The sequence below is a fragment of the Micromesistius poutassou genome (genome assembly GCF_964030765.1).
Source record: "Micromesistius poutassou genome assembly, chromosome: 19".
Lineage (NCBI taxonomy): Eukaryota > Metazoa > Chordata > Actinopteri > Gadiformes > Gadidae > Micromesistius > Micromesistius poutassou.
Genome location: NC_140289.1, coordinates 9,485,897 through 9,500,789, shown reverse-complemented (window position 1 = coordinate 9,500,789; position 14,893 = coordinate 9,485,897). Strand labels below are relative to the sequence as shown.

The 14,893-nt window shown below is 42.8% G+C and overlaps 1 protein-coding gene across 2 annotated transcripts in view; it reads right to left on the bottom strand.

The window, feature by feature from the left end:
* The window catches only part of fam184ab (family with sequence similarity 184 member Ab), a gene marked incomplete at both ends in the record, with an annotated part of 47,553 nt that overhangs the window by 29,233 nt on the left and 3,427 nt on the right, over positions 1-14,893 (bottom strand). The window contains 8 exons of one of the 2 annotated variants that reach the window (XM_084484118.1): positions 4,060-4,245; positions 6,126-6,307; positions 8,522-8,657; positions 9,110-9,361; positions 9,630-9,713; positions 10,142-10,381; positions 11,157-11,315; positions 11,802-11,939. In XM_084484118.1, the coding sequence (XP_084340244.1) occupies positions 4,060-4,245; positions 6,126-6,307; positions 8,522-8,657; positions 9,110-9,361; positions 9,630-9,713; positions 10,142-10,381; positions 11,157-11,315; positions 11,802-11,939 (1,377 nt within the window). The remainder of the gene's footprint in view (positions 1-4,059; positions 4,246-6,125; positions 6,308-8,521; positions 8,658-9,109; positions 9,362-9,629; positions 9,714-10,141; positions 10,382-11,156; positions 11,316-11,801; positions 11,940-14,893) is intronic. The other variant, XM_084484117.1, reaches the window with a different exon arrangement.

Here is a 14,893-nt window from a genome sequence, read left to right as displayed (position 1 = left end):
TCTCATTAAACTTTTAGATTTCATCAGCTATTCAGCTTGAACATGCAACATGCTAAATTCCTCTGCAGTGAACATAACAGAAGTGTGACCCTTGCTACACACAATATACCGTACTGTAAACCATAAATGCTGTTTGGTTAAACTTGGAGCATTAAAGCCAAAATCTATAATGCTACTATAAAAGGTGGTTAGAAGATCATATGAAAGAGATCACCTCAACACATTAGCTTACAGTGTTTTGTCATAATGTAATGTAAGTGATCTGAGCAGTAGGAATAGGAATACATTTCTTTTGGAGGGACTGGATTTATTTTGGCTATTCCTTTATCAAGGCCGTTAAAGGCCCATAATCATCCATCTTGGGGATTAAACCACCGTAATTGTCTCTCCTGGCTTCACTAAAACATCCGTTACCAATATCATTTGTCAAATGATATTGGCTACTCTGAAAAATAACATTTAGCGGGGCCGCCCGGGGCCAGTAACATAAACACTGGCAGTAGCAATTCAGCCTTTGTGATAAGACATTGTCAAGTATTTGTATGGCAATGGACTGTTATTTTGGCCACAAACCTTCACAAACTTTGTACATCGATTTCAAAAGAGAAAGGGTGATGGCTACAGTTAACATTGGTGGCTCCCGCTAGATGCCCTTGGAACAGAATCGAAGAAACAAATGCATTGGTTTATGAGGATGTTAGGAGTCAGGACAGACGGTTACCACGGTTTTATCACCCAGATCAGTACGGTTCTGTAAAGTGTCCTTTCAGTTCTGCTGTGTAATGTCACTGGAAGCACGTTTGAATTGATTTGTTGTATTAGATGGACAGCTCACAATAGAAAGAAGAAGAAGATAGATTATATGCGTGTGTGTTTGTATGGACGTGCATTCATAAAGATGGACTACTCAAATCCAGTATATTTATATTGCATCACAAAATCGATCATTTGTTTCACTAACAATAAAACCAAAGTATAAGTAGCTTTTTTTGGGGGGGGTCCCTGCGTATAAATATGATAGAAGGATGCCACGCCCTACCTTTACTGGGACAATTGTCCTATCTTACTAACGCGACATTATTATCAACATTAACATCAGACAGCCATTCTTTTACCCTTTATCGTCTAATCTACCACTCTCTCAAATCTTGCCATCCTTGGTTGTAGGTGTGTGTGGACTGATTGTGTGCATTGTGTGTGTGTGTGTGTGTGTGTGTGTGTGTGTGTGTGTGTGTGTGTGTGTGTGTGTGTGTTAGGCTGAATCAATCTATGCATGAATAACACATGTACATTACGTGAACATATGTTGTTACTCATTTCGCTGCACTAATAAGGAAACAGATTGGTAATTGGACACATAGCGTGTCTTGGCATGGAAGAAAAGAGTGAGAGAGTGAGAGAGAAAGAGAGAGAGAGAGAGAGAGAGAGAGAGAGAGAGAGAGAGAGAGAGAGAGAGAGAGAGAGAGAGAGAGAGAGAGATGACAGCTTGTGTTTGGACTGAAGCAAGCAATCTTGTCACAGTGTTTTCTATTTAAATTTTTAGTTGGATCGTGGACTCATTCTGTCAATTTGATAAATTTGAACTAGTGGCCTCCAAAATGAATACTACTTCATTGTTTTGGTCTATTATGATCTCAATTTCTGTTAGAAGCCAATGTCTACTCAAAACTGATTGTTAAACAGGTGTGCCATGTGTGAGTCAATGGATATAGTTGTTACTGCTTTTTTCTACATTGGGCCTCATGCAAGAACCGTCCATTTGTTCTTAAACTGCTTAAACTAAAGGTACACGCAAAACTAGACTAAAAACACAGAAATAGAGTTCGCCACAGCATAACTATTTTGCACTTTGCACTTTGCAAGTACTATTATATGTATATTAATAAATTAATTATTCATGGTAATCATGCTATACATTTTCTGGGGACTGGAGTCGTGATTGATTGGTGCTGAGAGGGAAGCGAGAAAATCGAGTAATGCTATGCGAGGTAAAACGGCATCTTGGGGCTTGGAGCATAGCAACGGCAACACTGGGTCGAGTTTCGGCGCTCGTTCCAAAGCGAAAGAAAGGCAGCACGCAGCTCTTTGGGGGCTCATCATCAACGTGGTTCCGTCGGAGCAGAGAGTTGCAGATCTTTAATTCTGTTTGTTCTGATTGTGTTAAAAGTGCATTTTGCAGGTCATCAAACCTCTGCACTGCATCGTACTCACCGTCAGCGAGCGGGTTCCCGTGCTGCACGACGGTCGTACTGCACGACGGTTTAACTGCTGTCCTTAGCCTCCTCTCTCGCAAACAACTCCAAAGTCACTTGGCTCAACACAGCTCCTGGCTCTCTTCCTTGCTGACGCAACGGTCGTATGGCGTCACAAGTCACTGGCACAAGGTCGCAGGGTCCCTGATTTGGTCGTTGTCATTTCTTGCACACAAATGTATCAGTTTTCTGTGCATCGGCTCAAGCAGGCTCATAGATTTTACACGAGGACATATTGTTTATTATCAGTATCAAAATATCTCAAACAATCCCAAAATACATATCCTTATATGTATTTTGGGATGCATGTGCTGCTATAAAAGGCTGCGTGTGACAGCCGTGACACGGCAGGGCACCAACCCCTAATCCACCGTAGTACAGTCATGAGTACAGTCATGCAGTGATGCATGTCCACCTGTAGTCCACCGTAGACATCCCGTATGCAGACCCCACTTGCTGATGTACAACGATAAGAATACGGCTAGCCTGCTGTTTAAGGTAAGCCAGGAAATCCTTGAAGTGACCCTTATTACCTTTGCCTCCGTCAAAATAAGCGGTAAATCACGACAACATCAACACCTCAAAGTAGGAGAGGTCGATAAACCTCTAATTGCTCAGATTCTTTCATCCGTTTCCGAAAGAACAGCTTCATCCTTCCCACTTCTGTTGGACAAATGAATTACTTTCCCCTGCCAGCCGTCTGCTGGAGTCTAATTTAAATCAAACCCTATTTTCTCATTTTGGACACTTTGCAGCTTTCAGTCGACGCCGCATCGACAGCGTTTCTTTGTTTCCCCCACTCCTATACCTAAGCTGGTGCTCTCACCTAACACTAACCCAATACTGACGCTGCTAAATATTATCGGTTTGCTTTCATTGGTTTACAAAAGGAGGATTTCTAGCCCTGCACTCAAATAGCTTTTCATTCTTGTCCTTTGGTGCCTTCTTTATGGAGGATGCTTCTGAGTGGAACGCCTCCTCATATAGCATTTTTGGGGCCGTCAATTATGCTCATTCATAACTCTCATGAGCATAATTTTGTAATTGAGTGAGTGCCACTCAATTAAGCACGGGGTAAATTCCTCATGTTTATGCATCATTTAGGACAATTTTCTGAACTTGTGAGCGTTTGCTAAATCTCACGTGGCACACTCATGTTGTAGTTATACAGTTGTAGATATACGTATGCACAAAAGTAAGATCAAGTTAAGAGATAAATATGCAAATGTTCTTGCATGCGGTTAGCTAACAGTTTTTAGTAGAAAAAAACAAAAACATGCATGTGTTTAGTGCCTACCTTACACTCCAACTTGCTTAGACATTTAAGGCAAAAGTCAACTTGTACAATCTGTAAAACATGGCCTCTCTTTTGTTTTCGTAATCCCTGCTTTCATACTGTTCATACCTTTTCTTCTAGTTAAATAACAAACTAACACTTGCTATTTCAGTGAAGGTAATATTTCAAGTGAAAAGGTTACCGTATGTGATAACATGCAATACGTGATACAACAGCATCTACCGACACCAATAGGAATTGGAAACGTTTGTGTGTGTGTGTGTGTGTGTGTGTGTGTGTGCTAGATGTGTAGGTGTGTGTTCGTGCGTTTGTGTGTGCTAGATGTGTAGGTGTGTGTGTGTGTGTGTGTGTGTTCGTGTGTTTGTGTGTGTGCGTGCGTGTGTTTGTGCATGTGTGTGAGTGTGTGTGTGTGCATGTGCATGTGTGCGAGTGTGCGTGTGTGTGTGTGTGTGTGTGTGTGTGTAGGTGTTTATGCATGGATGTGTGTGTTTGTGTGTGCTCGCTACACACCGCCAGCAGGCACTCCTTGTCCTTCTTGGCGCTGTGCAGGGTGCTCTCCAGGGCGAGCCGGTGCTTCTTGGACAGGTCGTCCAGCATGCGGGCCTGGCCCTCCTTCATGTGGCCGGCCTCCTCCTCGTAGCGTGCCCGCACGTTGTTCACCTCCTTCTCGTACGACGCCTTCTCCTCGCACAGGCTCTGGGGACGCACGCAGGAACGGGCCATTACTCAGCTGCGGTGCTTGGCGAGCGTGGAGGAATACAGCATATTGGTGGGGTGTGAGGCTCTTTCATGTTTGCGTTGCACCTTTAAAAAACAATGCAGTATCAGTGCTTTGGAGGAGAGGAGCAGAAACAGGCGCCACAGCCAACGCTTGTTGTGGAAGCCAACTTTGAAACTGAGGTGATTTTAGAAAGATTTTCTCTGGAGAGTTTCTCTGGAGTATTATTTTGAAAGATGAGGCGATCTGATGTATTGACAATGTGACCGCAGCCAGCCCATAGTGAGCAAACCATTGACAGTATCACGTATCAGCAACAATTTCTTTGAATCTTTGCACAATGTACAAACAGTTTAATGATCAAAGCAGCGCGTCTTCAGTGGAACTTGTGGGTCGTGTTTTCCAATAGATCACTCACAATGGTGCCTCTGCACAGCCGCGCTACGACTTCCACCACTGATCAACACCACTCATTATTTAATCACAGAACAAGGCCAGATAATCTTCAGACGTGTTTTGTCCTTTCTACTATGGGCTGCGGCGCTCTGTGGCTCGTCTGGTGTGTGACACAGTCTTGAGCCGTGCATGTAAACCTTAGACACTATCCTGCCAATCACACAGAAATCCTTAGACATCAACATCACAGAATTTCAAACGCCTTTCCCAGACTAATTGATTTGTTATGCTGCAGCTTTCAATGCCAATTTTTAATAAGGGTTAAAAAAAAGTGTCTTTGTGAGTCTTTGCAACTTTTCCACAACACGTAGAGGCCATCGGATATGAGCTGATGTACTTTAAATTTGGCATTTGTTACTGCAGCCTTTACACGGGTGCGGCCTACATACAAGGTTGTTTTCGAGCCTTAGTGGTTATCAAGGGCAGCTTATGTACGATGCAGCCTATATTAGCTAACTACGGTACTGTCAGCGCAATCCGCTTTGGGGAGGTCACCGGCTGGTTGTGAATCAATGATCGACCACCAAAGAGTTCATTTGTTAAAAAACATGACTTGATACATGGTTGGGACACAAAAGTTAAGAGTGGACACACAAACGTGCAATGACCTTTACTTCCTATTTCATTTCCGTTCCGCTTTAAAATGCACAATAAAACCAATAAAACCAGAGACAGAGAGCAAAGAAGACGATGACATGGGTGTACATTTTCTGGATCAATAAATACAGAAAGAAAAACGAAATGAATGCTCATTTAAAAGCATTCTCTGATTTGAATATAAACACACAGAAAACCAAAGCTGAAGAAACCCCAGTTCTAGTAAGAGGAATCCTTCACACATTAGTTGCTAAGTGCTGCCGTCAAGTGAGAGGCTGCTACTCACAGTGAAGAGCAGAGCTTCTCCCTTTTTAGATCACACACCAGATGGGAAAAGTGCAGTATGTGTGGGAAAAGTGCAGTATGTGTGGGTGACCGTGTCTACATGAGGGAGTGAATGAGTGAGTGAGTGTAGGTTTGAGGGAGTGCGATCGCAAAAAGGAACGGATGAGACTAACAGATACAGCAACTATTTCCGGAAATAGGTTTTTCCAAAAAGGCTTCCATTTGCCATGCACCAACGCGTTTTATCAAGAGTGTCTGTCAGCATGTGTCTCTGCCCCATATGATTAACGAAGAAACCGATCAACACAGAGGAAGGAATAGAGATACGGAAAGGGTAGAGGATGGAGCAGACTACTAAATCTATGAATTCAACCAAAAACGATCACGCACACACTCCCACACACACACACACACACACACACACACACACACACACACACACACACACACACACACACACACACACACACACACACACACACACACACACACACACACACACACACACACACACACACACCTTCTCCAGGGCGTGGATCTGCTGCTTGTGCCTCTCCTCCAGGGCCTGGCACTTGCCCTGCAGCGCGCCCCTCTCCTCCTCCATGCGGACCACCTTGTCCTTCAGCCGGCTGCGCTCGCTCTCCAGGTCCCTGATGGCCGCCTCCTGGGTCATCTGGGTGGCCTGCAGACTGCCGATCTGACCTGGCAGATAAGACACGAGCAGAGGCATGGGGAACACGGCGTAGGCGTCATCCATAGGGGGGACGACGATGTTTAAATACATAAAGATGTGTTAGATATATAAATATAAATCAGAAGGAAGGATTAACTGAATCATTCGTCATTGTTTAACAGACATTCTAGTGAGTGATGACTATTATCCGCCCCCCCCCCCCCCCACATTCAACACAGCCAAAGGATAATAGTTTCTCAAACATGAGCTGTTTTCTACAAAAGCATACTCATTAAAAAGATAATGGGTTTTTTTATAGTGGTGAATCCGTAATATTGTAAAAATAGAAAGGGTTGCCCTAATGTTGCGGCTCACACACATTCCCTTCTAATGGTGACACCAAGGCTGTTCCCTTGGTAACCAATGTGTAAAGTGAGTTTTGTAACACCTTAAAATGACTTTCATTAAAGAGCCAGTCACAAGTTGAAAGGTTATAATAAAGTAAACATAAATACTTATTATTACTTATATTATGGAAGTTAGAAACTGATTAGTTGATTATTAGTACTGACATTAATTCAACATTTATATGACATTATTAAGGCCTATTTTTTACCATTATTGAATCATGTTTTATAAATGATGCCTTCCTACGTAAGAATAAGCTATTAATATATTAATATAAAACTAATAAAAGCCAGTCAGTCAACATTTTCAGCACCTTTGAAGCACCTTTTGCAACTTATTACAGTATACTGCTCGTGAAATGTTACTGTATATTGTTACTGATTATTCACTCATGTTTTATGAATGATTTGGTCATGTGTTGTAATCTTAATCTTTAAATATATTCATTAAAACTTAGCTACTCATTCATAAAAATTATTGATGTATATACATAAATAAAATATAAAATATAGACGTTGAACTAAAGTCATTACTAATAATGAACATTTTCTAACATCTATATTATGACTTATATTTGATATCTGTTTGGTTGATAACATAACAATGTTATCTTAAAGCATTACTATTTGTAGTTACAGATAAAAAAAAATCACAATTCCAAAACGCCTATTACAATGGTCATATCTCAAGGTGAAGCTCTGTTCTATTCAATTCTTTCTGACCACCAGAGGCAGTGCATCATCAATGCATTAGCACCTGGATATCCATAGCATGCATGTGCCCGTCAAATATATTGACCAACAAAGACTCCTGGGTGATGGATGCCATGCGCCCTGTGTCCATCTTTTGCATGTCAGCAGGATGCATCTTAAGTCAGCAGTTAGCTCAATGGTTAGCTTAGTTGTCGGCATGACAGTGAGAAGTCTGGTAATCCATTGGATTTTAGCTAGGATAAATCGTCCTCCAGAGACTGCAACTTGCCGTTTCAGATCGCTGCTCCCGTAAATAAGTGGTTATTTACCGGATGGTAGACGAATGTCAGCAGCCTATACTTTGGCTTAAGGTTATACGATTGGTTTACCATAATAACAATCTGCAGAGCGGCATTCTTGCTTCTTTTTCAGTGGGTTTCATTTAAGTTATTCATAACGTTGCCATATTCCTCATCTGTATATGTGCTTGTAGATTGCAGAGCGTGTCTTTGCCTCGCAGCAACAGATTGTTTGGGTAAACGTCTGTACTTTACGTGTTAATGCGAGGGCTGATCTCGCCTTGTTGCTCATAGCATGTAGGCTGTATATGTGTTTATAATGCCGTTCCAAGATAATATGCTTACTGCTTGGTGATAAGCGACCTTGAATGCTCTTGGCCCAAATATAATGAAGGCCTTAAGTCTTGCAAGCAAACAATTCACTTTAATGGATAATTGATCATTCAATCCAAACTTAGATCAACATTGGTCTCCTAATAACGTCATACTTCAACACTATGATATATGACCAAGCATGGTCCTTGCATGCGAGTGTATCCCTACATGCATGGGAGGCCAAAACATACAGACAGGACACTCCAGGACCATAAGGCAGGAGGACGCTCACAGACAGACAGACAGACTGACTGACAGGACACTCCAGGACCATATGGCAGGAGGACGCTCACAGACAGACAAACATACAGACAGACAGGACACTCCAGGACCATATGGCAGGAGGACGCTCACAGACAGACAGACAGACAGACAGACAGACAGACTACTCCAGGTCCATTTGGCAGGAGGACTCCCAGACAGACAGACACAACACTCCAGGTCCATTGTGCAGGAGTAGGACTCTTACTGGCTTTCAGCAGTATTTCAGTGGCCTGTTGCTGCACCCGGTCTCTGGCCGCCTCCAGCTCACATTCAGCCTCCTTCTGACGGATTTCCACGATCTCCGAGTCCTGCTTCACTTCGTCCAACTGCTTGGTCAATTCCTGAATAGGACATGGGTGTACATATGTCAAAACACACAGTTAGAGGTGCTGTAGGCGCTATAACATCATTGCTGTAAATGTTGTCGGTAAGATTCAAGTCAAGACTAAGGAGCAAGAGCAAGATTTCGAAAATGAACAACCACAAAAAGCAGTCAATGAGCAAGAGCGAGAGAGAAAGAGCAAGAGTGAGAGGGATTAGAGAGTGAAGAGTGTGAAACAGAGCCACTGTAGTGTCACGTGTTAAGTGAAACAAAAGATACTGTTGCAAAGAAGCACGGCTTTGGAAACCTTCTGCACTAACTTATGGAAACCAAGACTCATGAACTGAACATTATCGATCTACTCATGAATAAATCAGTCTCATCATTATTTTCAAACCGCCAAGCCTCTGGGCAACTAATGCAGGACAGGAAGGCTTTGAAGTTGGGTTCAGAGCTCAGCTTCTCCTTTACCTTGTTGTTGTTCTCTGCAGCCGCAAGCGAGCCCTGGAGCTTGTAGGACCGTTCGCGGTTCTCGCGGGCCTCCTCCGTCACCCGCGCCAGCTCCGCTCTCAGCTTCCCCAGGGTCTTCTGGAGGGCTGCCTCCTGGGCCTGGAACTCCCGCCGCAGGTCTGCCTCGGTGTGCTTCCACGCCAGCAGGTTGTCGGCACTCAGCTGCTGAGCCCGCTTCATGGCCTCCACCTCACGCTCGTAGAAGGCCTGTGCCTTTGGACGGGGGGGGGAGGTTGAGATGTTATTCACCTTGTGCAGAACCAAAACAATGTATCTGATCATGGGATTATTAGGATCATTCATTAGGCGTTAATCATAGTCTTTTCCGCAGCACCAAATGACACCAAAGAAACCACCAAACTAATTGTATTCTGTGTAAACCGATCTCGATGGTGATAGACGTCTTTAATCGTCTCTTTATGTATTCGTAGTAACCACTGCGGCTGGATGCCGGTTTCTTACTGTCACCCTTTGTGATTACCTTGTTGAGCTTTGCCTCATATTCCTCCACCAATCTCTTCTTGTCCTGTTTCAGCTCCTCAACGCGCTCTGACAGAGATTCCACCTGAAACAATTACACATTTCAATGCAGACATTTAGACACTTAAGACACTTTTATCCAAAGTATGGCTGAGATGCAAATGCAGAGCACACTGACAGGCGTTGAATGGAATTGTAAATTGTTTCGGCATCTTGGAGTACTGAATGACAATTGGTTCCCGATAAAATCCAAGAACATCTTTATTCAATGTGCTTCATATTGTTGCACTGCATTTGGTCATCTTAGTAGAAGGTGGCCAATGCCCTTTATTATAAAATGAAATTACTATAGGAATGCATACAGGACAGCACTGAATGGTTTCATTGGTAACCTTCGCTTTCCTCGATCCAACAGCAGCAGCCTCTTCCCAAAGCAGGGCTTTACCTTAAATGCCCAGTAATACAGACGAGAGCTTATACCGCAATGTCATCAGGGTCCAACACTGCTGTTACCTCAGCCTTGTGCAGATGTCCCAGCTTCTCCTGGTCCTTGCTGTAGTTTGCGTTCTGGCTCTGATGGCTGCGCAGTAGGTCCTGGATCTCCTGCCGGTGCTGGGCTTTGAGCTCCTCCAGGGTGCTCCTCTTCTCCTGCTCAAACTGGGCCTGGGCCTGGCTGAACGTCTGCAGCTTCTCCTCAAACGACCGCCGCATCTCCTCCACCTCCCTCGACATGGAAACCACACGCTGTGTGTGCTGTAACCACAGCAAGGAAAAGAACAAGATGCTCACACACGCACAAGTGTGCATGCAAAGGCCATGCCCCCTCCTAAAGACTTTTCCACGTTTTCCCAATTTGACTGTAAGACACATCACAGCACTACAGGGATGCCTGTGCCATTTAAAATAAATCTGGCCCAAATCACCTCAGCTCACTACTCTCAATGTGGAGGAGTAGTGCTCTACTTGGGCTCTCCTGGATCACTGACTTCCTCCAGCTGTCCCCTGTATCGGTAATAGTTTTCTGTAACTACCCCAGAGCTCGTGGCGAGAGGTGATGAAGGGATCTTGAGATTTAAGAGCTTTGCCTTCTGGCTCAGCTGCCTGTTCACAACTACCTCTACCACGCTTGCATTACTGCAGATATTACACTTAGACTTGTACCTAGAGTCCAGTATCATGAACATCATTATAAAGCATAAAACTAACACCACTGTGGGACACTTTAGGTGTATTCACCGCTAGTGTAACAAAATAAAAGTGGAGAATATTAAATCCCTGTATTATGCCTGTAAAATAACTGTAGACAGACTATACTATATGCCATTTGGTGTACACATCCATCTTATCATCGATCATCACACAAGTGCATACATTTTCTACATGTTCTATCAGTTGAGCTAGACAAGAACAAATGTATAGCCAAAGAGGCAAAGGGTTCATATGGAAGAACACAGACAAAATGAATTATTCCATCATCTTTCAGAAGGACTATTGACTCGCCCACCCATCCAAGCGTTCATCTACCTACCTGCGCTTCAGTGCAAAGCTGCATGTCTTCCACTTGCTGGCGGTAGCTTTCAAATTCAGCCAAGGCCTGCCTCTTCATGCGTTCGTGGAGTTCCAGGGATTCCTCCAGGGACTGGATACGTCTTTTCAGATCCATCTCATCGCTGATTTTACTCTTGTACTGCAACACAGTTGGATGGTTTTGCAACAAGTGCCTCAGGGCGTGTCGTGTGTTCGACATTCACATGCTTGTTATTACCATGTCGAGATTATCATAGAACAAATACAGTTTGTGTATCCTCACATCCCCAACAAATGGGGCTAATAACTCTTCAGTCACCTGTGATTACAGCCAACACGTTATGAGCCAACACTTAACACAACAGTATAATTACTTTGTGATTACAAAGCAATATATTTACGGTTGTGAAGCATTATGACTTTATAAATGGGTTATTTTGATTCACCGTCTAAAAGCTGTTAACACATAATACATAATTGAATTCATAATAAATATATTCTGTTCACATTCAGCAAGGAGTTTTGTTTTTCATTCTGTGAACAGTGTTGGTTATTTGACTTTTCAAATAACTTTGGACTTTTCAAATTGAGATTTCAACGAATTAAGGATGATGGTCATACATATTTTGTCATACATAGTTTGAACAAAATCACAAACACAAACCTGCAGAATCTTCTCCCTGGTCTCAGAGAGGATCTGCTGCACCTCCTCCTCGTGGGCCTCCTTCAGTGTGGCGATGGCTGCCTCGTGTTCATCATTCTTGGTGTTCAGAGCGTAAATCACCTGGTAGGATATAACAGAAGTAAAGATCAGCCCAAAGCCTGCTCCACCATGTTATGTCAAAAATAACGTGAGAAACCTTTTGTCTTTATTTAAATCAGAATATACCAAGTGGTAAGTGACATCCCCAGATTTGCTATTGCAGACTTTCCAGATTTGACTTTCCAACATTTTCCAAAATGTTTTGACCAGAACGCTGATAGTAGCCTACTCCTGTTTTAATCCCACTAACGTGTTGCTACTGTGAGCAGTGTACATAAAGGCCCCTTCAGCGCAGCAAGCTGAAGGTCATTGTGGACACGAAATCAAATCACTTAGACACTAATAACTAAAGTGCAAATGAGATAAGAGAAAGGCAAAAGCACTGCCTTATACAGGCCATCAGACCTTTCCATTTAGCATAGACATGGGGAAATGCATACGTCATAGTAGAAAGCATTTTACTTTGTGCAATCTGTCACAAAATGGACCCTAGCCATCTACTGGTCCCACTGATATGGACCTCGACCGTCCTCCAAGCCGCATCACATCCCACATAAAGAACTCTAACCATTGAAAAAATCTGACACTTCCCATCTCCTTTGGACCTTGAAAAAAGCTCTCCAGAATCGACTACTTTAATACCCTCCAGAAACTCCAGACTACAACTCCAGATAAAACGCTGCAGCCAGGCTTTCAACCAAAACGATAAAGGGAGACCACATCTGCAGCAAAGCCAATTGCTTCACTCCACCTAGGTGACTTTTATTTGGCTGCTCCAAACAAATGACGCAGGGCAGTGACGTTGGAGCCGGTTTATTTTAGAAGTTTGTAGACAATGATACAGAGCCTAGTGCTCCATGTTGCCATGCAGGATATATCTCTGAGTGGGTGTGGTGATGGTTGGTTTAATCTGTGCACACTGATTACTCAATGTGCAACAGGTGTGCAGCCTCACCCTGCCCGGTGAGGCTGCTCAACGTCATCCACACACACTGCCACAACATAACTCTCAGAACCCGTCCTACTCCTGACCTCTAAAGCCCTGCATGGTACTGCCCCTGCCTGCATCTTGGACCTCATCTCCCTTACCCAAACCAGCAGGAACCTTAGGTCTCAGATAAAGGTTTCCTCACCATCCCAGGGTCCCGCCTGAAAACCACTGCAGACAGGCCTCTGCTGGTTGATGTAAAAAATAGACTAGAAGCATATTTTTATTAATCTGGCACTTGATATTTTGTTTTTAGTACTTGTGTAAGCACTTTATTTATCATGTTTATGTTTTTGTGTGTGCACTTTATTTAGTTTTTTATTGTGTCACTAAATTAACTTCCTGTGGAGTTCACTTGTACTGTAAAATAATCTCTACAGTACTTTAGCATCATTTTGATACCACATCATTTTCACGGGCCGGCTCATTTTGATTCAACCCACACATTTTTATTAGGACATAAACAATCAGAATATATGGTTCTGAGCAAGACAGAGTCTTGCTCAGAACCCCTCCACTAGAAAACTATTTAATATGCCTTGTCCTGCCATCACAACCTGCCCATGGCCTTGCATACTCTCTGTGCATGCACAAACTTCTTTCTCTGCTGAACTAAAACGTTGTCATCCACATTTACAAGGCCAAAGGTATACAAAGAAATTAGAAAATCCAATAAGAAGTGAGGTAGCTATTTAGTTATGCAGGACAAAACCCCAAATGTTTGATCTGCAACAAGGCTATCGCGGTAACAACACGTTGCACTATGAAAAGGCACTCCATCCTGTATTACTTAAACTTCAATGGAACATATCCGATGGGTTCATACTCGATATTGACTCAGATATTGAATCAAGTGCAGAGCCTGTCTGTGAATAACCTAGTACAGAGAGTTGCCATAATGCTCCAAACCCTTTACAGATTCAAAAAAGAAAGGGAAAGACTGCTTGCTGTCTTTGTAGATGTATCAACCGATTATAAGGTGAAGGAGAATTTCATCAATCTGAAAATACCATTGTCCTACTCAACAACGATCTGAAAATCTAAGCTCTTGCAAGAGACGTATTCTAAGCCCTTTTGCTTAAGTAAATGTTAAACTGACTGCATTTATATAGCGCTTTTCTCACCAGTGCTTTACAATTATTGCCTTAAATCCACCCATTCAGAAACCCATTTATACACACATTCACACACACAACGGCGGTGTCAATCACGCAAGACAACAGCCAGCTGGTCTGGAGCAGTTAGGGTTAGGTGTCTTGCTCAGGGACACCTCGACACTCGGAGGAGCCAAGTATAGAACTAGCCAGTCAACCCACTCTACCCCCTGAGCCAAGAACCTTCAGAGGTGTGTACAGAAAGCAGAGGTGCAGCAGAGTTGTTCAGGAGTGTTTATATATCAGACCATTCTTTTAAGTTATTAAGAGTCAGTTGTTGTTCATTTCAATAATATGAATAAGATTTAGAACTTGAAGCAGATTCTCACACAGGAAACACATGCCAAATTGATTGGGCGAAATAAATATGTAAAATGTAATGGAATCGGCAATAATGAATAAATAGACAGCCTATAAACATATTTGTCAAACTTCCTCTCTGCCTACAAGTATTATTATTTATTATTTATTTATTCATTATTCATGAATGACCCTGAAAGTTCAGGAGTAAACCAAATGTTCAAAAGACTCTGAACACGTTGTTGTACATCTGCTTTCTCAGCTGTAAGATTTCCTCTTCAGTGTATTTTGGCTCAAATACATATCCATCATTCCTTCCACTAAGTAAGGCTTGGCTGAAGATAGAGTCCTCAGTTGATCCGCACATTGGTATTCATTTCACACTAATAAGACAAGTGAAACTCACAGAGCCAAACTCCAAGCAGATTCACCAGAATGATATTGCGGATGGTGAGTAGCAGGAGAAAGAGTTTGAAAACCAGGAAGATCCGGCTTTTTGTATTTGAAGGCAATTGTTAGGCAACTTTAAGTAG